We start from the raw sequence: 22,650 nt of genomic DNA on the forward strand, positions 1-22,650 counted from the left end.
CCGGAAGTGGCGCTGTGGCTCAAGTGGTAGAGCGCTAGCCTTGAGCTGAAGAGCTGAGGGACAGCGCCCAGGCCGAGAGTTCAGGCCCCACGACTGTACACCCTCCCCCCCCCCCCCAAAAGAAACCCAATCAATGGCCTCTTGCCATTAATTATATGAATAAGCTATCTTGGAAGCAAATCTTCTGACAGTTAAATCCTTATCTACAGAATGACCCTGTGAGACAACAAATGCTTTCTGCTTTAACAAAGAGCCAAGTAACTTTGGGTGCCATTAAGTAGCAATATAACAAGCCCTTGAAAACAGCGTTTGCCTAAAAAGCACAGACTCCTTGCTTGGGCCCACAAATTAACTAAGCACAGGAGAAAAGCTGCTCCTCTCTCTGTCCATTCTGTGCCTGTCTTTGCTCTGAGACCTTCACCTCAGCCACCTGGGAATCCAGGACAGACAGGATTGGTCCAATCGCATCTTTATAACACAAATTACGTCCCCTTCCCCTGGGAAAGGATGACTGGTGGGAAACTGCATTGCTCTCATAACCCAATGTTGCCTTCCTGGTCCACTGACACCCACCCATCTAGGACCAGTTCTTGGCAAAACCTCCCCCCTGCCCCTTCTAAAAGTGCACATTAACTCTGGTAAGACCATCTGCACCTAAAACTTCCTCAGGCTGCTATACTTTGGACCCCGGACCCCTCTTCCCCCTGTGCTCCTTGTGTCTCCCCATCTGCTCCGTGACCCTCTCCCTGCAAAAGATGATTCAAATCTGGTCTGATCTGTTGAGGTCTCTGTCTGAGCCCTGGGCTTTTCCTCACAAAGACCAGCAGGGCCTCTGCAGGACAAACCATTTGCCAGGTGGCACTGACGAGGTAGCAGAGTCCTACCTGACCCATCTTGGGACAATGGACGCCCAGAATAGCTGTGGCCACCACCTACGACCACGGAAGCACAGGCTGAGGCTCGTGATTGTGCATGCCTTTCCCTTTGCACCCAGCTCTTCTTCCTCTGTTTAAACCTAAAGCAAATGTCTGGGTAGTGAAGATGAGTTGAACTTCGATCTTGCCTATTATTCCCCTTCCTCCCCCGTCTCCCGCCCCCAACCCGGCCATGATTCGCTGTCCGGTTAACTTAATCCTCTTTCTCTGGCCTCCGGACTCCAGGAGTTTGGGCCTGGAACTTAAAAGTCCCGGAAGAGCAACAGATGGCCGGGAGCACGAACACAGGTCAGTAGGTGTCGTTGCAATCCGAGGAAACGACCAGGAGCTTGGACTCAATCTAAGGCTTCTCAGAGCGGCACCGCGGGAGAAAGAGGGGGGCAGGGGCCTGGTCCCCGGGCATCCCTCGCCCAGCCCGGACGCCCGCGGAAGGAACCACGCTCAACCCGCGCTCCACCACGGAGGCCGCCACCGCCGGCAGCGCGCCGGCCCGGCGCCTGCGCACTGCGCTCCTCGCGCTCAGGCAGCGCCGTCGCACGCCGAGCCGTCGATCGGAGGCGGGCTCCCTCAGCGCCCGGCTCGCCGCCTCTCGAGGGGGTCGGCTCCAGGGGGCGCCCTGAGCGCCGAAGGGCTCCTGAGACGACCTCCGGGGCGCGGCTTGTTCTCCCGCGATTTCCCAGCTCCCGCTTTACCCCGTCAGCCCCGGCGAACGCTGCTGGCCGACACTCCCCCTCTTCCCCCAACCCCACTCCCGTGGGGTTCCCGCCGCCGCCGCCATGAGGCTGCGGGTGAGGCTTCAGAAGCGGACCGGGCCGCTGGAGGTGCCCGAGGCCGAGCCGACGCTGGGCCAGCTGCGCGCGCACCTGAGTCGGGCCCTGCTGCCCACCTGGGGGTACAGGTAGGTGGGGCGTTTCCGGAAGGGGCGAAGGGCGGCGGGGGGGGGGGGGGGGAGGGAGAGAGGAGTCACGCGCGGCCCTGGGGTCCGCCGTGGCGCGGGCGGGGCCAGGAGCGGCGGGGCGGGGCCAGGAGCGGCGGGGCGGGGCCAGGAGCGGCGGGGCGGGGCCAGGAGCCGCGGGGCGGGCAGAGTCGGGGTCACGTGACGGCCGCTTCTTCGCACCTGCGGACGAGCGGCGGGGTCCTGCGCGGCACGGACCATGGCCCGGCCTCCCGGGGGCGCCGCTCCCCTCGGGGGTGAGTGACGGGGTGAGGTGGGATGTGGGGGTGGGAGGGAGGAGGGAACCCAGGGAAGCTGGGCTGGCCTTCAACTCCGCCAAGACTCTCCCCGAAGCCCGAGTAGGGAGGGTAGTGTGCCCCCCCCCACCCGCACCCCCGCCCCGGGCTGCCTTCCGTCCAAGTCACCCGTCCCAGCCGCCAGCAAGTTTTAAAGGCTGGGTCAGAAGGGTGCGCGCGCCGCTTTCCCACCGTGAAGTCTTAGCAAGTGCGGCGGGACCGGCGGGTTCAGATCCTGGGCTGGGCCCGGGCCCCCATCCCCTCAGCCACCACCAACAGAAGTAAACGCCGATCTCAGCGTGTGCCAGGGTTTGGGGCGGCGAAACGCAGAAGGGACCCTAGTCCTCTATGAATTCATGGGGCTGCTTTCCCGAGAAGCTGTTTTTCTGGGACGATAATAACGTGGGAGCAGAGAGATACTTGTAAGGGTGACCTTCTTCAAATAGCTACCCACTGAGCTACTGATGTTGACTTTCCCGTGTGCTTAGGAAGAGTGAGTTAGCCCCGAAGGGTCAGCTTTTCCAGAAGCTGTGTTTGTAAGACTTTCACAAGCTTTCACTTTTCAAAGGGAATTTAGTGGAAGGGGGCCGTGCTGGGGACCTCCTATGCTATGGTTTTGGGGGTTAAGACATTGTTAGATTAAAAGTGAGTCTGCCTTCCCGCAGATTAAGACACAAAATAAAAAGTGAACTATTGGGAACTCCTTTTAAACATAATGACATGCCTGTTAATTCATGCTGTGAAAACCTGCACTTTCCATGATGATATCATTACTCCACCACACAGTTTTAAGTTTCTCTTTTTAGATATGCATGTATATATTAATTTTTCTAGGTAGGACAGGATGTGAAACTGAATATGACCGTGTTGATTTTTCTTTCAGGTTTTTGTAGTGGAGACTGATTAGTTTGAAAGCTTGTGAAAGTGGGCTGGGAAGGTGGCTCAGTGGTAGAGCACTTGCCTTGCATGCATGAGGCCCTGGGTTCAATTCCTCAGCACCACATAAGCAAAAAAAAAAAAAAAAAAAGAAAGCTTGTGAAAGTGAATTCTTTTTTAAAAAAATATATTTTTTGTTATTATAAAGGTGATGTACAGGGGGGTTACAGTTTCATAAGTCAGGTAATGAGTGCAGTAAATTAATTCTTAAAGTATACTTACTTGATAGTAAATGGGGAGTTTTTCGTTGTGTTTGCATGATGTTACTTTTAAAGTGTTTCTGCTGAGCAAGTAGATACAAAGTTGCTGTAAAAATCCTGGAGTTCCTGGACTTTAATTTTCTGGTGAAGTGCAACACCCTCCCCCTCCCCTTAATTTTAGAAAATACAACAGTGGAAAACTACATTTTGCTTTAGAAATAGCCATTCCTTTTTCCTATAAAGTGAGAAGGAAGGCTGATACTTTTTATTAAACAATGTACAGGAAAAGATTTGGATGTGCATCGTCCTAGAAACTTTATTATTATTTTTTTAAGAACCAACCTTTTGCTATGACAAATGGTGTATAAATAACATTGTTTGAGCTGTTGTTCCCCCCCCCCCCCTTTTTTTTTTGTTGAAGTCGGGATGTTGTTTTCATGGGCAGTTGGCAGGTTTTCAACTTTAGGCTTATGGGAGCATTTTGAAAACAAGCAGACTACTTGTTTCCTAATAAGCGGGAGCAGCTTCTACTCTATCAAATTTATTTTTTGTATCAAATTCTCTCTTAGTGAAAAATGTGTGTATGTGAAAGAAAATGTGGTATTTTGGGGGGAGTTTTTCACCATGTAGCATTGTGATATTTTTAAAGAGTTTTTCAACATGTAGCATTGTGAGAAAAGTAAACCAATTTGCAGAGGAATTTATCTTAAGCTCTTATAAATGGGTGTAATGAGCATTGCTGAGCATGCATGTCATGCAGTGTCTTACAGTGGTTTGTTAGTAATTCCTTACAGCTGTGTGATCAAAGATGATTAATTTCTCCCCAAATCAAATCACCTGTTATGCCGAATGGATGAGAGTTCATTGCTGAGGGCTTGTTGATCTCTTAGCTTAGTTAGCCCTGGGTTGTGGGGTTTGTTCTGTCTTGTGTGTCACTACAGGATGCATTTGGTGCTTGTCATCATCAGGAGGAGGGGTGCATTTGTATTATCATCATCTACATGCACTCATCTTGGTTGGTGTTGGGTTGCGTATTCATTTCAACTGTGATCTGCTAAGTCAGCAGTGTAAGCAAATGTCCTGTGAGGACATTGCGTAGCAGCCTGTGTTTCACTCCAGCTCAGTCTTCCCGTCTAATGTTTGGAGGTTGCCGTTGTCTCACTAAATATTTACCGAGCGCTGGACATAGTTCAAAATGGACACACAATACTCTTGATCTTTTCAAACTTTTTGTAGGCTTGGGGAAGGCAGTCGCTAGATAAGTGCTCTGTTTTAAGTAGTGGTGTTAGAGGAAAGCTTGGATGTGGGCTAGAGAACACTGTGGGCCTGGGAGAAAGCTTCTCCTAAAGGGTAACATTTGAGCTAAGACCTAAATGATGAAGAGGAGTCAGTTATTTGAAGATCTGAAGGAACAGTTGCTGAGGCCCAAGGACTGCAATGTAGTCGATGGGCTTTTCTGCACAGATGGGGGAGAGCTCAGGTGATGGAGCACAGTGAGTGAAAGGAATGATGGCAGGCACCATGAGAGAGGTGGGAAGGAGTCAGATACTGGGTTTCAGATGCCTTGTGAAGAGCTCTGCCCCAAGTTCATTAGCAGCCAGTGGTAGGTTTTCAGAAAGGAATAGTGTAGTCCAATTTATATTTTAGAAAGAGTGTTTCACTGAATTTTGTGTTATCAATTATAAGATACTTTCACATAACAGGGAAATGCTGTAAATTAAACTGATAGGAGTTTAAGAAGCATCCTCACAACAAAGATGTCAGTGTTAAAAAGTATGTATTTTAGAATGGATGTTGATAAAGGCATATATGATAATAAAGAAGTCCTGTATCTCTCTCCCACACTAGTGTTTTTAGTCATCAGAAAACTACTTTAGGCATCTGATGATATGGACAAGTAATTTCATCATTACTTAGCTCTTATAGGGCCATACTGTGTGCCTTATATATGTTCCAAATGTATTATTTAGAGGAATGGTAATAGGTAGCTCTTACTATCCTTATCCATCTTTCTTGGCAGTTCTGATACCCGATTTGCAATTACATTGAACAACAAGGATGCCCTCACTGGAGATGAAGAGACCTTGGCCTCGTATGGGATTGTTTCTGGGGACTTGATATGTTTGATTCTTGAAGATGCCATGCCAGCCCCTAACTTACCTTCATCCACAGATTCAGAGCATTCCTCACTCCAGAATAATGACCAACCCTCTTTGGCCACTGCCACCAATCAGGCCAGCATTCCAGCTGAACAACGGAGTGATTTATTCCAAGGACCGGTAGTCCAGTCTGACGTCTGGAAGGATGACAGTATGGTGGGTACCATAGGTGAAATACAGTAGGTGATGAGTCAGATTGGCATCCCAGCTGAATTCTGCACTAGTTAGGATTATCTGCTCTAGTAGGTTGCAGATTATGTTCTTGTGAAACACTTCCTGGACCAGCATCTGAAGTACTGGCATTCTGAAGTACTGTGCCTGGTTTTTACCTATTTTCTTTTTTTTTTTTTTTTTTGGGGGGGGGTCCGGTCGTGGGGCCTGAACTCTGGGCCTGCGCGCTGTCCCTTAGCTCTTCAGCTCAAGGCTAGCACTCTACCACTTGAACCACAGCGCCACTTCCGGCTTTTTTTTTTTCTTTTTGCTTATGTGGTGCTGAGGAATGGAACCCAGGGCCTCATGCATGCAAGGCAAGCGCTCTACCACTGAGCCACCTTCCCAGCCCCTACCTATTTTCTTTAGATATTCCTTCAGAGCTTTTACCTGTTGTCTTCAAGTGTATGATTTTTTTTTTTAATTTAATTTTTTTTTTTGTGAACATACTGTACAGAGGGGTTACAATTACATGGGCAGGATAATGCATACATTTCTTATCAAGCATTGCAGCCTCCTCCTTTGTTTACCCTTCACATCCCTTCCCTACCTCCCCCCTCTTCCTGGCTTGCTTCATTCATTAAGGCTGTATGTACAGTCCAATTATTTCCAAGTGATTTGTGGAACATTTATGGCTAGGATTTTCGATTGTCATCAAAGACTATATGTCCAACATAAATTTAGTAGTAATATGTGCTGATGTTTTCTTTTTCTAGAACCAGCACCTCTCCTCTAAAGTCTTCCAGTGTTACTACACTACTGCTTTGCTGAGTCTTGTTTTTGTTTTTTTGTCACTTGTGGCACCTGCACTCTGGGCCTGGCCGCTGTCCCTTAGCTCTTCAGCTCAAGGCTAGCACTCTACCACTTGAGCCACAGTGCCACTTCCAGCTTTTTCTGCTTATGTGGTGCTGAGGAATCGAACCCAGGGCCTCGTGCACGCAAGGCAAACACTCTACCACTGAGCCATCTTCCTAGCCCTTTGCTGAGTCTTGTGACTCACTCTCTAGGCCTCTAGCAAGCCCTGTGAGATATCTTGGGCATCCATCATCACTGTTAGTCTAATCGACTTCCCACACTTTGCTTTATTTTGTTCCCTTGCTCTGAGTAACTGTATCATAGAGATGCTCATAATTTTGGTGTTAAAAATAGACCAGTTATCTCTAGTCCATCCCTGCCATTTCACAGAAGACAATTTAGTGTCCTATACCTATTTTTCAGGGCTTTCTGTAAAGTTTCCACCCAATGTTTTAGGGCCAGTTTCTGTTCCTTCCTACAAACTCATCTCCAGCCAGACCTGACTCCCCATCATTCTTCCTCCTCTGTTCACAAGCTCTCATGTGCAAGTACATAAATAATGCTCAAGTCCTTGAAGAGTGTGATCTGCTGCTAATTAAATGTAACAGAAGGAACATTGGAAAGGAAAATGAATAAATAGATGGATAAAACTAGAAACCAGTGGAGGTGAATTTTATTCTTGTAATTAAATATAAGTTAATTTTCTCTTTACTATATTTGGGAATTCCTTCAGGACTTGTTGGCTTTAATGAGAAACAGGGATGACATGTGCCAGGCCTGAATATTAGCCCTAGTGCATTCTAGTCACTTGTTGCAGTCTGTTGTAAATGGCCAGTGGCAAAATGATCAGTTTGGAAACTGGTGCTTAGCATCTTCCATTTTCATGCACGGAGACTGATAAACAGTCCTATCAGAGTGGCTCAGCAAAGGCTGTGGTTCCCAGCGTGGCAGAGGAAGGTTTGACCTGCCTACCAGGGCACTGGGATATCTCTCTCTGCAGGTGATTAGCCCAGGGTAACCTTCTTCAAATGTTCCCACATATATCCCACCCCACAGAATTGTCAGTAAGTAGTAAATGCTCAAAATTCAGGCAAAATGGGAGAAGAAGCAAATATACTATATTTCATAATTTAGTACAGTGTTAATTAGTTCTTAACATAGTCATTTCTGTTTGTTCAAAAAAAAAATCATGGACATGGTTTTGTGCCTTCCCTCCTTTTAAGGTGTAGGTGAATCATTACTGGCTTTTTAGTTTTCACAAATGAATTTTGTTTTTTTATGGCCATGAGGGCTTAGCTCCTCAGCGATTTCGAAGGAGCAGTTGACAGTTCTGTCTCCTTCACATTTCTCCAGCCTTTAGCTTATACTGTGTAATTTTAATTTCCTCTGCCCCTTGTTTAATGGAAATGCAGACTTAAAGAAACATCTGCTTTGCATTAAGAGTTGAGCATAAGCCCAGGAAATGGCTTTCTGAACAAAATCAGTATAATGACTTAGCCAAATTTTTATAAGCTGGCAATAAGCTGGCAACTATGACTAGTGATTTGATCTTTCAGAGTTACAATTACAGCATCTTTAAGAAGATCATGGTGAGAAAACATGTTGAAAATAAAAACACTATGAAATAGTAAGATGTCATCTCTCAATATTTGTTTGACAGGCATTGATTGAACATCTTGAATATTTGTGCTGGATTCTGTGCTGGGGTTCTGTGTGAGTGACTTGTATGTAATCTGGCACTTTATAAGCCTGCAGTCATGGAGGGATGCAGTGATCTGAAAATTGCAGTACAATGTAACTATGAAGGCTTTGGCAAGCCTTGCTGATGTGGGAACACTGTGTGGATAGGACTGGCAGAAAAAGAGCAGATGGAGTTGGGGATCAGCTTAGGAGCCCAGACTTAATTTAGTAGCTTTGTTTCTTAGAGTGTTCTCTGAAAACCTTGATTTTCATAATACTTAATGACAAATTCATGAAACCTAAGCTTTGATGATGAAGGATAACACGTCCTGGTTAAATGTTAGGCACAAATTACCATGATTATTTCCAGACTTCTCAGAACTTTTGTAATGCTAATGCTGTCTTTTGTGATTATTGAGGCTGTGGTTAGGTGGCAAAAGTGTAGGTCATTTTCCCATCTACTTGATTGTGCACCACTTTTTTCCTAAGAACATCTAGGGGTGCTATCAAAGGCACAGTTGTGAGAAATTCTACTGCCCGTCTTGGGAAAATTCTGGTGAGTTTAAACTGGGATATAAGACATGATTGGGTTCTTAATTGCCACGAAACTGGCAGCTGAGGGTAGAATGTATTGGAAGCTGAGGAGGATGGGCAGGGCACTTGTAGGGGTGCTGTGTGGGAAGCCAGGAGGCTCAAGGCCCAGCAGGGTAGGAAGGGCAGCTTTAGCAGTATCAGAAGTAGGTCTTGGTGGAATTTGAAGATGGATAGGTCTGGGGTGGCTTTGGTTAGGGAGGGAGGACTTGAGGATGACTTCCAGGTTTGGGGAATGTTAGCTACAATCCCTGAAGGTAGTGGAAAAAGACTGAGTGGTAGGTTGCAATCTCATTATTTATCAGCACTCCCTTGAAATATCTCTGCTTTCTGAACCCAGTCATGTGATTGGGCTTTTAGCGTTAATCTCATTTCACTTAAGATACAAATTGTACTGCGTAAAAGTAAGAATTTTTAATGAATTCATATGTTTTTTGTTTCTTTTTTTCAGCCAGGGCCTAGTCAACATTTGGAAGCTGAGTCAATTCAAGATGCCATGGATATGGACGAGGGCTCAGGCTTCTCTCCCTCAGAGCCAATGCTGTGCAGTGAAGCAGGGGAAGGGCAGGTGCCACATTCCTTAGAGACCCTGTATCAGTCAGCTGACTGCCACAGTGCCAGTGATGCCTTGATAGTGCTGGTCCATCTCCTCATGCTGGAGTCAGGTTACATACCTCAGGTAAGTCCACTGGCAAACCCAGGTACCTTGTGAGGGTGGAAGTTTCCCACTGGGAAAGGGTATGTCAGGAAATACCATGAGGGCAATGGAGCATTCCAGGCTCCTTGATTACAAGTGTTGGGTAGTGAATGTAAAATGTTGAATGCAGTAGGTACTCAGTGTGCCCTCCCCTATTCCCTTCTTTATCTCCTTCTCTTTTGTCTGTATTTAGTATTACATAGGTAATGGTGATACGGTAGAAACAAAGAAAAGCTACATGAGAGTTACGCAGTAATGCCTGGATGAGAGTGTGCTGGTGAGTGTGGACTGGGTGTGGTGGACAGCTAGTGCACTAGGATATGTTTCACAATAATGACTGAGACGTCAGGAATTTGGTAAGATTCAGTTAGGAAGAGAGATGTTACTCCTGTGCTATAGTTGCGTATCTTCACTCATTCACTGACAGACATCTGTCTACGAATGTCTAGTGCGAAGTTTTGGACATACCTGTGGTCAGATTGCTTATATGTGTGTGCGAACAAGTGGCCTGAGACTGTGGCAGGGATAAAGAAGAATCTGAACCACAATACTACTGTATTGTTATATTCTAGCAGGGTGCCAAGGATTCACAGAGAATGTAAATATTCTCCCAAACTTGAATGTGCTAAGGAATACCATCAATCTTGCTAGAATGCACATTCTGACTTCATGACTCTGAGCTTCTGCACATTACTGCATAACACCAGTGCTGATGGCCTGTGGCCACATAAAGGGTGACAAGGTGTAGATGAATTCACCGAGCCTTGCATGTTGCACATGCCATGCACTGAATAACCCTTGATACTCCTCAAGAAGCTTATAAGTGGGCAAGGGAGAGACAAACCAAAGATAGTTATATAACAAATTGACAAATAATAAGATTATACAACAGAACTATGACCAGTAAGAGGAAAGGGCTTTGCAGAAGGGACCATGTTTGAGCTGGAGTTTTGAATTGTGATATGACTTTGCTAGGTGATCTTTGGAGAGAAATTGAATAGGTAAAAATATAAATAAGGCTCAAATAATTTTTTTTTTTTTTTTAGTCTGTCCTGGGACTTGCCCTTTCAGCTTTTTTGTGCTCAAAGCTAGTGCTCTAACACTTGAGCTAAAGCTCCATTTCTGGATTTTTGGTGTTTAATTGGAGATAGGAGTCTCATGGACTTTCCGGCCCAGACTGGCTTTGAGCTGCATTCCTCTGAGTAGCTAGGATTACAGGCATGAACCACTGGTGCTCAGTGCAATTTTTTTTTTTTTTGGTCTGGTCGTGGGGCCTGAACTCTGGGCCTGGGTGCTGTCCCTCAGCTCTTCAGCTCAAGGCTAGACTCTACCACTTGAGCCACAGCCCCACTTCCGGCTTTTTTCTTTTTGCTTATGTGGTGCTGAGGAATCGAACCCAGGGCCTCAGGCATGCAAGGCAAGCGCTCTACCACTGAGCCACCTTCCCAGCCCCTCTCAGTGCAATTTTTGATAGAAAAATGTCACAATATTTTATCCTCTATTAACAGCAGTATTAATGACTTAACACACTCTTTATCAGTTGGGCTCTCTTCCTAAATAAGTTAGGGTCTTTTTGGATTTGGGGGTTTTGGTGCAGAGGAGGAGTCCTGGAGTTTGAATTCAGGGTCTCACACTTGCTAGGCCAGAGTTCAACCACTCACTTGAGTCAAGCCTTTAGTCCTTTTAGCTTTACTTACCCATACCTGGGCTGGACTTTGATACTCCTGTTTTAAGTTTTCTGCATACCTGGGATAACAGGTTTGTGCCATCATGTTTTTGATTGAGATGGGGTCTTGCAAACATTTTGGCCAGAGTTGAGTCATCTTTGAACTGTGATCCTTCTGATCTCAGCCTCCTAGGATTATAGGTATGATCATCCCTCCTGGCCTAGACATTTAGCCATCTTTTTTTTTTTTTTTGAGTATAATACTTCTTCATTATTTGTTTGCATTTTATTCCTCAGGGGACGGAGGCCAAAGCAGTGTCCATGCCAGAGAAATGGAAGTCCAGTGGTGTGTACAAGCTGCAGTACACACATCCTCTCTGCGAGGGGGGCTCTGCTGCGCTCACCTGTGTGCCTTTGGGAAACCTCATTGTCGTAAATGGTAACTGGACTGCAGAGTACGGTGGCTGGTAACTGCAAAGAGCATGGCACTGTGTAGCCACTTCAGGACTGGCTGCCATGGCGGGGTTCTGAGTCTCCTTCGATTCATTTAATCCTACACTACGGATGACCAAAGGCTAGACTGAGGTTGATGCGTGGGCAGGGGCCTTCACTCTTGGGGCAGCCATAATTCTTTTGATGTAATATTTTGCTCTGAGGGGTTGTGAGTCTTACTGCATATGAACTCTTTGAAAAGTATGTTTTCTCTTTTCATGCCTGTCTGTGGTACGTTTATTTTAAAAAAAAATTCTGTTTTTGGCTATACTTTTGCTGGTTGTGTAAGTGCTTTACCATTTGAGTCACACTCCTAAGCTCTTTTTGCTTTAGTTTTTTTTTTTTTGGGTTCAGTTGTGGGGCCTGAACTCTGGGCCTGGGTGCTATGTCTCAGCTCTTCAGCTCAAGGCTAGCGCTCTACCACTTGAGCCACAGCGCCACTTCTGGCTTTTTTCTTTTTGCTTATGTGGTGCTGAGGAATCGAACCCAGGGCCTCTACCACTGAGCCACCTTCCCAGTCTGCTTTAGTTATTTTTCTGAGAGAGTCTTCTGCTTTTTGCCTGGGCTAGTCTCAGACTACAATCCTCCTACCTTTGCCTCCCACATTACTAGGATTGCAGATATATGTAACAATGCCCAACTTTATTTGCCTTACTAATTTTTTTGTGTGAAGTCTGCTTTTGAACCACAGTCCTCCCATTCTCTGCCTCCTGAGTAGCTGGGATACCAGATGCACCATTATACCTGGGCTTTATTTATTATTATTATCTTTTTTTCTTAATGAAAGTTTTGAACGAATATTATGAGATTGAACTCGGGTCCTCTTAACCATTTCGGCATCTAACAAGCAATGCACAGAAACACTGTTGAGGTTCTGAGACTTCAGTTGGTGTGGGTTTCATTTGCCCTTCCCCCATAGAAGTCACTGAATAAAGAATTCCTTTGTTAATTTCCTCTCTTTGTTGATTTTCCCCTCTTGAGAAATTTTGCTGGGATAGCAGTGCTTCTTGTCTGTAGATGGTGCCTGTCCCAGCTGCCAGTGGTCTCTGGGACGGCCGGTGTCACACATACTGGGGATGTAAGCAGTGTGAGCACCAGGAGCTTTGTGTTTATTGTGTTTGTGTCTTAAGGTTTATCCTTTCTAGCCAGTTAAGAGGGTGAAGTAAAATTGGAATGACTGCATTGTTGTTTGTTGTTCATGCAGCTCATCTTTTGTGCATAGCAAAGGCTGCTGCTTTGTTACCTTAGGCCAGGGACTTCCAGCATATTCTGCAGCTGTTTATTTCTGCTGAGATGGACCAGAGGCAGCCCTGTCACACTGAACCTGGAAACCACGTGTTTGCCCTTCATTTATTGAGGTCCTGTGCTGAAAGAAATGTTGTTTTCTATGAAACATTTTGTGATTTATGGTATCTTAATTATTGAAGTAGAAGATATTTCTCAGCCCCCCTTTATATAATTTTTGCTGTTTCAGTCACCAGATTCTTTTTTTTTTTTTTTTGGTCGGTCGTGGGGCTTGAACTCTGGGCTTGGGCGCTGTCCCTCAGCTCTACAGATCAAGGCGAGCGCTCTACCAGTTGAGCCACAACACCACTTCCAATTTTCTAGTGGTTTATTGGAGATAAGAGTCTCATGGACTTTCCTGCCTGGGCTGGCTTTGAACCACAATCCTCAGATCTCAGCCTCCTGAGTGGCTAGGATTACAGGTGTGAGCCACTGGTGCCCAGCTTACCAGATTCTTTAAATATTGGAAAGTCTGCAGAGTTGAGCTGACCGCTTTGGCAGTGTTCTGCCTTTGTCAGGCTGTGACTGTGGGATGGCTTTGGGACCTCTAAGTGTCTAGCAATTCTTCACAAGTAGCAGATGGAGTTTTTAATCTGGTGATCCTGTGTCCCAAGTGTCAGCAATTTCTCTTCCTATAAACTAATCATCATTTGCAAGGTTGAAGTTACCAGATAGTTAGAAGTAGGATATAATTTTTGCCTCAGTTCTTTTTTTTTAATTAATAAGTTTTGTCTCAGTTCTTATAGGAACACTTAATGACATGAATATAGTCTCTGCAAAATGTCCTGATGATTTCTTAATGTCTGGCATTTTGTTCCCTTTTTCTTCTTGGCAAATCTGTCACTTGCAAATTTGTACCATAGCCAATCACCCCCAGGCTCGAGTCTGAGAAGGAACAGTGTGTCCTTGAACCTTCTCTTCAGCAGGGCGTGCAGAAGCACATCACTGCCTCTTTCATGGGCTGAGATGAAGCATGCCTTTGTACACATGACTAAATTCAGCTACGGGATGTCAAGAATATTGGTCCTTTGGGTCCAGAGAGTGATGATGGTGTGAAAACTGGCGGGATTGTTTTAATGAACAAGGGCAGACCCATTGCCAAGGGTTAAATTTAAAAAAATGTGTTTTTAGTGACTTCATTAGCAATAATGGGTTCGTTGTGCTTCGTTGCCTGCAATTAACCTTGCTGCATCTCTCAACTACTAATAAGCTCCTGGTGATGTTTGGTGGGTTGCATAGAAAGATGTTCATTGTAGTTGTAACGGTGGTGTTTGAGAATGATTTTCCTTCATGGTGGGTTTACACTTTTGACCTTGCTGTGAGGAAAAGAAATAGGCCCAGAATTTTTTTCCCCCCGGGGACAGCGTATCCTTAGTGTGTTGGAAACAAGGAAACACAAGCCTGCCATCTTTGTTCTGCTTATTTACAGCTACATTAAAAATCAGCAGTGACATTAAAAGTGTGAAAAGGTTGCAGCTTCTGCCCGAATCCTTCGTCTGCACAGAGGAGCCAGGTATGTAAGGACGTTCAGCTTTGGAGTGAAGTTGTGAGAGGTTCACTTTTCAGACCGAAGAGACAAATGTTCTTTTAAAATTGTTTTTCAGTGAAACTCAAACTGAGGCAGTCAGGTGGTCAGAGGTGAAGCACGGGGGGAAGGGAATGACTCGTCCCAGTTTCTGTTTTGTGCTGACCATGAGCCTCTGCGTGTGCCCTTCCCTTTGGTCCTTGGTCCTCGCAGTAAGCGGAGGAGGTAGGGGGCAGATGGGAGGTACTATGCAATTACAGCAGCACCTCTTAGGGAAAGGCTGGCTAGACCTTCCCTAAAAAGTCTTCCCCACAACCTAGGGAGTTACCTGAAAGGCCTCGAGGCCTGTACTTAATTCTAGGGAGAAAATGACTTAAACTAGATGATGGGAGAAAAAGTAGCAGAATGCACTCAGAATTTGGACATCATCTGTTAGATGATGTCAGATGAGACCAGTATTAATCAACCTTCTGGGCTTTTTAGTTGAGCAGAGGGATTCTGAGGTTTAAACTCAGCCCTATAATTTACTGGACAAGTGGTATACCACTTAAGCTCACCTCTAGCCCTTTTACTTTTAGCTTATTTTTCTCATACGGTCTTGATTTTTTTTTCTCCTTGCTTAGGGTTGACCTCACACTGTGATCCTCGTATCTATATCTCCTGAGTATCTTGAATTTTAGGGATGGACTATCATGCTTATTTGTTGAGATGATATCTCACTAACTTTTTGCTTGGGCTGGCCTTGAGCCATTATGCTCCTGATCTGCACTTCCTGAGTAGTTCGGGCTATGGACATGAGCCATTGTGCCTGGCTTAGTCAACCTTATTTTTACTATCACTCTTCTAAGGCACCGCTGTAGCATCCTTCCCATTATTCCCTCCTGTGTAATTTTAATGCCACAAATACACCATACGTTTGTTTACATATTGTAGCATTATGGAGGGTTGAAATGTAATTTGTAGGATGTTTCATTCTCCAAAAGCTTATGTGTTTTTCCCATTGAGGGAGACCTTGCTCCTACCAAGAACTCATATTAGACACGAGTCTATGAATGTGATCTTTCTGTTAGGCTCAGAAAATGTAAAATTTCTGGTTATAGCATTTATATGCATACTCCAAAAGACCTTGCTGTTGGCCAAATACTTTATACCCTGTAAAAGTCTTTCATGTTCAGCTTATAGATCAGGAAATGGAGTAGAGGAGGTTAAGTTACCTCAGAGTCAAAGACATAATAAATGGTGGCACACAGGAAGATTTGTAGGGATCCAGCTCAAATTCCTGTTTTCAACTCATATCTGTTAAATAAGGAAAAAGGAAATAGCAGAGGGGATGGAAAGTTAATACCTTACATAAGTCCATGGACTGTTCCAATTAAGTATTTTTAATAAAGCCCTTTTATGCTGGGTAGGAATATGCCGTTCATTTGGCAAGTCATTTTCCTAAAGTTTCGCTTGCAGTTATAAACTACTTACTAACACCAAGTACGTTTTTTGGCCTCCTAAGCTCCTAATCACATACTTATAGGTTGCTGAAGGGGGAAAAAAAACTAACAAAATGAGTTTTTACATTTGAAAAAAAGCTTTGAGCCAAGTTCGTTAAAAAAATAATAACTTGAGATATGAGACCTAAGATGGCAGGTTCACACAACAGAAGTTTGGGTTTAGCTACATCTCTCTTTGTTGTTGTATATCAAGCTGTAATGATCACATTGTCTCAGTGAAATACATAAAGAAAGAAAGGGGGAGACACAAGCATCCACAGTTGATATGCCACACACTGTGCCTCAAGCGTTAACATTTTATAGTCCCTGTCTGCTCTAGTGCGGGGTCTCCTTCAAGTAGGTGAGCCAGGTAGGTGACGGTCTCCATGGGAAGGGAATTTGCCCGAACTTGAACACTTGGTAGACAGCAAAACTGAAGTGGGGACTTTAGATATACTTGGGTGAAGCTTGTGCACATCAGTGTACCTATGAATCATCTGGTGGAGTGAGGCGTTAGTAAGGCTGGAGAAGAATAGTCTGACCAGTGCCCCCAGGATGTCGCTTCTGGTGGAGCCACACTGTAGCAAGTGACTAAAATTGAATCCTTCAGAGTCAGACATGTGTAGCTTTGTCCTGTCTCTTGGCACTGGTTGTGGACAGGCTCTCTGTGCTTCGTCCTGCCTCTTACTTGTGGGAGAACTTCTGATGTATGCAAAGGCTGGAAAACACTTGACACTGCTGATCCACTCCTCATTGCATAAGTACTGTTACCTTCCTGGGATCTGTGTCCCTCTCTGCCAGTGCCCATTGCAGATGTGTGGATATCTAGATGCTCAGCAGTTTGCTGTTCAACAAACGTTGCCATAAGCCTTTTCTACACTTGCAGCCTATAAGCTGCATAGATTGGGCCTGGCTCTGTGACCTTGGTACCATTATTAATTTTACATGGAATATTTACTGTACTTCTTCCTCTGCTTTGGCTTATCTGTATATCGTTTGTAGTGGGTTTTTGTTGTTGTTGTTGTTACTTTTAGTTGGACTGGCAGAAGTAGAATACAGACATTGAAAGATTTTACTTTTTATTTTTTTAAAAAAATAGGTGAAAATGCAGCTGAAGTGTACAAAGATCTTCAGAAGCTGTCCCGCCTCTTCAAAGACCAGCTGGTGTACCCTCTCCTAGCCTTCACCAGACAAGGTGAGGGGTGATAAATCATCACTGTTAGAATGGGGACACTTGGTGTGCTTGTTGACTGATACCTGATTTCTCTTTCCTTCCCCTGAAATTCTTCTCTTCAAGCTTCAATGTTCATTTGGAATGAATTTCATTCTTTTTATTTTGTTTTGTTTATTTCTTTGAGATGGGGTCTTTCTATGTAGCCCAGGCTGGCTTGAACTTTTTGTCTTCTTGCCTTTGCCCCCAAATGCTGGGATTATAACCTTCACCGCCTTGGCTGGTTTTTAGAGCCTTGCTTTCAGTCAGTGTATTATAGTTGCTAAGGTTGTGACTTGAAGGTAGGGGATAGGAGCTTACTCATTTTTGGGTTCTCATAAATATATAAGGTTAGCCTGTAAATTGAGTCTGAGGGTTTTTTTCCTTCTTTTTTTTATTGTTTTCTTTTTTAAGCCAATATTTATTGGGTGTTATGTGTCAGCCATTTTCTTAGATGTTTTACATGTTAGTGGATGACCAGTGCTAGTAACTTTGAAGTAGATTTTTATTATACTCATTTTATGGATGAAGAAATTAATTCACTAAAGTTTATAATTTATTCAGGACTTTGTACTAGTCAGCTTTCTTTTATTTGTAACAGTAAAGAAATATTTAAAAATTGTAATGACCTAGATCAGACATTTATTTTCTCAGTCAGGCACATGTGATGTGTGGGTTTGCATTGACTAAAGGAGTGATCTTTATCCTGGACCCACTCTTCCTGGGCTAGATGGAGAAGCCAGTGGTCTAACTGTGTGTTGTTTCTCAAAACTATGGCTCAGATATCTTCCACTCATATTTCATGGGCAGAGCAAGTCAAAAGTGACATGAGCCACCAGCATCTGGCAGTTTAAACAATTTCCATTTGACTTTGGACCATATTCTTTCTTTGCTTTGTTTCTGAATTTTTCTGTCTTTTCCTCAGCCTGTTAGATGTCAGATAATTGCTTACAATATGCCAGAAAATTGTTCTAAATACCTTCTGCTATGTAGCACATTTCTCACAGCAACACAGCAAAGTAGGTTGTGAAGTTATAATCCATTTTGCACATGAAATTATAAACCATTTTACACACGAAGAGATTGGGTTAGAGAGTAGGTAACTTGTCAGAGGCAAGCATGTGATAAGTGGGCCGGAGAGGGGGGGAGTTGGGACCCAGTGGGGTGGAGAGGAGAGAGAAAAGGGGTGATGCTGATCTGGACACATTATATGTGTGTGGAACACACACACACACACACACACACACACACACACGCACACACGCGCGCACGCGTGCGCCCTCTTGTGCAATTGTTTGTTAATAAAGACAATTGATCACAGATGGTACATGGTTAGCTGAGACCACTGTCAGTCACTGCTTGAAAGGGGGACAGGTGGCAGCACTTTGAGGAAAGAGGTCTTTATTCACCAGGACCTGTTGCTTCTCTTTTCTCTTAGCACTGAACCTTCCAGATGTGTTTGGGTTGTTAGTCCTCCCATTGGAGCTGAAACTGCGGATCTTCCGACTTCTGGATGTTCGGTCTGTCTTATCTTTGTCTGCAGTTTGCCGTGACCTGCTGATTGCATCCAATGACCCTCTGCTGTGGAGATGTTTGTACCTGCGGGATTTTCCAGGTGATTTCTGTAGTAACTTTAAACTGAAAAGGGCATTTTCATACTGTGTGGTTGTTGAAGTCTTAGTTATTCAGCTTGCTGGAAATTTTTAGCTGTAGGTTGCTGTGGTTTTTTTGTTTTTTTTTTTCCTCTTTTTTGACAGTACTAGTAGTGTTGGACTAAAGTCCTTGTCCTCTACCATCTGAGCCGCATCCTCAGCCCTTGTTTTACTTTGGTTATTTTTCATATAGGATTTTTGTTGTTGTTGCTGTTGTGGCACAGGGATGGCTTTAGACCCACGATCTTCCTACCTTGCCTCTGTGTAGCTAATCTTACAATTAGTAAGCCACCATGCCTGCTTGTTTTGAGCTTTTAAAGAGATGTTAAGTTTTGTAAATCTTTGCCTGTGTCCTGAAAACGTTCCCCATTCCATTTTCATGTGACCTTCTACAACACAGATTACCCAATTACACTAAACACGTTGTTGTTTCAGGATGGTAAAACAGAACACAGGCTTATTCTTACTTTAAATTATCCTCATGTCTGACTTAGAAACAAACTGTTGACATTTTTGTTTTTTTCCTTTAATGTTTGAAAATGTATGAAGTATTTGTGATCTGGTTTTTTTCCCTTTTCTTCCTCCTCAGTTCCTAATTTTATTATACTTATGCTCCTGAATCTAAAGTTTAAAATATTTTATCACAATTGGCAGCAAATGTCATTTTTTAAAAAAAGACCAACATAGGTAGAAAAAAAGAAAAAGCAGGCTATACTATGTATGTCAGGAAAACAAAACCTTTTGTGTATATTATAGTTCATATAACGTTTTATAGTACATATATTTGCATATAATACACATACTTGAAGAACAGGTACCATTTCTCTCGTGTGTTCAGGTGGAACCTGTAAGCTGTATAGAAACTGAGGGTTCTGGCACTGGTGGCTCATGCCTGTAATCCTATCTACTTAGGAGGCTGAGCTCTGATGGTCGCAGTTCAAAGCCAGCCTGGGCAGGAAAGTCCGTGAGACTTTTTATCTCCAATTAACTACCAGAAAACTGGAAGTAGCACTGTGGTTTAAGTGGTAGAGCACTTGCCTTGAACTGAAGAGGTCAGGGATAGCGCCCAGGCCCAGAGTGCAAGCCCCATGACCCACCAAAAGAAAAAAGAATAAAAAAAGGAATAGAAAGCCAAGGGCTCCTGTGATAGTGTTATAGGACTAGAGTTTTGTAGACATCCATCTACTGTACTTACTTGTAGAGACTACATCACCAGCTTTTTTTTTTTTTTTTTTGGTTGGTCATGGGGCTTGAACTCTGGGCTTGGGCGCTATCCCTGTGCTCTTCAGCTCAAGGCGAGCTCTCTACCACTTGAGCCACAGCGCCACTTCCAGTTTTCTAGTGGTTTATTGGAGATAAGAGTCTCACGGAATTTTCTGCCCGGGCTGGCTTTGAACCGTGAACCTCAGATCTCAGCCTCCTGAGTAGCTAGGAATTCAGGCGTGAGCCACCGGCGCCCAGCCATCACCAGCTTTTGTCTGAACACTTCATCAGATGTAAAGTCAGTTTTCTTCTTCCTCATTTCATATATTTCAATTACATGGCTTAAGAATATGTAGTCATGGTCATACTTCTGATAATTGAACCACTTAGGACATGGTTGGGAGGAAATTCACCCAAATACAAATGTGGAGTATGGTGTAGATAGTCAGAGGTGGGGGAACATGAGATGTGGGGTTCAAACAGCTGCCCACCTAGCTGAGCCTGGGGAGGAAGAGGCAGTGCTGGACATGGGAGCCGTGGGGGGAGAACGCGCTCCCCTTCTCCCAGGCCCACTGCTCAGTCACGGGCAGGCACAATGACCACACTGGAGTATCGGTCAAGGGTTGAGCTCAACTCAAGAAAATAGTGGTGCTCAATAAGGCAAATGCTTCACATTTCTTTTTGTGTTTAATGGGCACAGTGCTTTTTCTTTAGGATCCGACTAAACCCCGTGGAATGGTGTGTGAGGAGTGTTCTTACTGCCTTGCTTTTTTGTTTGGTCTTTGCAGAGAGCGCCAACAGAGCTGGAGACACAGACTGGAAGGAAGTAGGTATTTTTAGATGTGAATGCTAATGTTCATGATCTAGAAATAACTAGTGGATTATAGTTAAGGACTTATATTTTCATTTTTATTATAATTGATGCATTCACTTTTACTATGAAATTTATTTTCATTAAGTCGATTGCTCAATTTCAATAGGTGGAAATATTTTCGAGTTTTCCTTTAGACTTTGTGCTGCCTGTAATTACACAGAAAAATCTTTACGAGGATTGCTTTTCACCTTAACATAGAATGTTCTTTCTCCTTTTTTGCCAAAAAACACATTTGTTATGTTTGTACTGGGACAGTCTTAAGCTGTCAGCTAGTTAGAATAGTACATTGTGAAAAGAATAAATGTATCTATCTACAGATGGCTACTGCAAAAGATACTGATACGACTGAGACAAACACCTGGGATGATGGACTGGAGAAGAATAAAGTTCTATGGAAATCCATGTAGCACAAACACACAGTACCATTCACTAGGCAATGTCCTGTACTCTAAAATAGGCACCTACTTTTTTGAATTGAGACTCATTTTAAGTTAGGGAGCTTACTGAGAAAATGAATTTAAGGTGCTGTCTCTCACCCTTCTGATACCTGAACTTCATTTGTAGTGAGACATTTTTAAGCAATTATATATATAAATTTTCTACTTAAAGGCTCACCTAAAATTACATATGAGCTGGCACTGTGGCGCAAGTGGTAGAGCACTCGCTTCGAGCTGAAGAGCTCAGGGACAGTGCCCAAGTCCTACAACCAAAAAAAAAGTTGCCTTTAAACCATGGCTTTAGGCAACATACCTTAAAAATACATGTCAGGCAGATATCCCTGCCTTGGATTTCCTGTTCTCAAGATTCACAGTTGTTCATTTATGGTGTGCTTCAAGAATAGGGCTCATGCTCACTTGGTAGTGCATGAGGAGCGGCCGCCCTGTTCACTCAGATGGAAGCTAGCAACTTCTGTGTGCTGCATTCTCTGCCTGGGTAGTGTGGGAAAAGAAAAGTGTAGCTAGATCTAAGCAGCAAAAGCCAATGAGCTCTGAGGAAGCCTCCAAATAAATCACTGTTTCTCACTTTCTTCCACAGCTCTACAGAAAGAGGCACAAACAGAGAAAAGAAGCGCAGCGCGGGCGGCATATGTTCCTGACGACCCCGTCCCACCCCATCCCCTTCTATCCCAGCCCCTTGCATCCCATGCCCTTTCACCCCAGCTCACTCCTTCCTCCAGGAATTATTGGTGGTGAATACGATGAAAGACCCACACTTCCCTTTGGTGGGAATCCAATAAACTCCCTCATTCCAGGGCCTGGGCAGACGCCCGGCCAGTTCCCTCCACTCAGACCACGCTTTGATCCAGTGGGCCCACTTCCTGGACCTAATCCCATCCTGCCAGGGCGCGGGGGCCCCACTGACAGATTTCCTTCCAGGGCCAGCAGGGGTCGCTCCATGGACAGCCGGCTCCCATTCATGTGATTGAGGAGTAATCATTCTGGAGCTAGATCTTTTGGTTTTGAAACTACCATAAAGCTGCCATCTCCTGGGGGTGCTGCTCTCTAGGGTTACTTTCTGACTATGGTGGTGAGACTGCACTCCCAGAACCGCCCCCTAGCTGCATTTGCACCTGCAGGGCCCCCCCCCCCCCCCCCCCCTTTGGAGGTTACTACAGCAGGCTTGGCTTTGGGAATTGTTTGCTACTGATTGCCCTCTTCTGAATTCCCCTCTAGGGTGGAGCTTGCTGTGCTGGTAGATAATGTCTGCTGTCAGATTAAAAAAAAAATGTAAACTACATGACAATCTTGACTTTTATTCCAGAAAGATACATAATATTCAGAAACCTCTCACAGTGTTACCTGGACGTGTAAAAATGATCAGATTATCTGT

The 22,650-nt window shown here is 44.4% G+C and overlaps 1 protein-coding gene across 6 annotated transcripts; it reads left to right on the forward strand.

Annotated features, from left to right (window-relative positions):
* The first annotated feature begins 1,609 nt into the window (after nt 1-1,609).
* Fbxo7 (F-box protein 7) lies at nt 1,610-22,412 on the forward strand. Of its 6 annotated transcripts, none has more exons than XM_042693222.1 (10): nt 1,745-1,833; nt 5,322-5,393; nt 5,474-5,616; nt 9,188-9,415; nt 11,397-11,538; nt 14,305-14,388; nt 16,981-17,076; nt 18,530-18,706; nt 20,735-20,772; nt 21,856-22,412. In XM_042693222.1, exons 2-10 carry the CDS (start codon nt 5,360-5,362, stop codon nt 22,240-22,242), a joined length of 1,329 nt encoding a protein of 442 aa, XP_042549156.1. In that variant the 5' UTR covers nt 1,745-1,833; nt 5,322-5,359; the 3' UTR covers nt 22,243-22,412. The 6 variants fall into 6 exon arrangements, with proteins under 6 accessions (XP_042549152.1, XP_042549151.1, XP_042549156.1 ...); XM_042693221.1 differs by lacking the exon at nt 1,745-1,833 and adding an exon at nt 2,039-2,126; XM_042693217.1 differs by having other exon boundaries at nt 1,616-1,833; nt 5,322-5,616.
* Nucleotides 22,413-22,650: the final 238 nt, after the last annotated feature.

This window comes from Dipodomys spectabilis, unplaced genomic scaffold (assembly GCF_019054845.1).
Source record: "Dipodomys spectabilis isolate Male_0828 unplaced genomic scaffold, ASM1905484v1 ptg000163l, whole genome shotgun sequence".
Taxonomy (NCBI): domain Eukaryota; kingdom Metazoa; phylum Chordata; class Mammalia; order Rodentia; family Heteromyidae; genus Dipodomys; species Dipodomys spectabilis.

Excerpts from the sequence above, each read along its gene's own strand:
- Fbxo7 (XM_042693217.1), top strand. The coding sequence starts at position 1,712 with ATGAGGCTGCGGGTGAGGCTTCAGAAGCGGACCGGGCCGCTGGAGGTG. Across the intron at positions 5,617-9,187 it reads TCTGGAAGGATGACAGTATG|CCAGGGCCTAGTCAACATTT; the intron begins GTGGGTACCATA and ends TCTTTTTTTCAG. Across the intron at positions 11,539-14,304 it reads AAACCTCATTGTCGTAAATG|CTACATTAAAAATCAGCAGT; the intron begins GTAACTGGACTG and ends GCTTATTTACAG.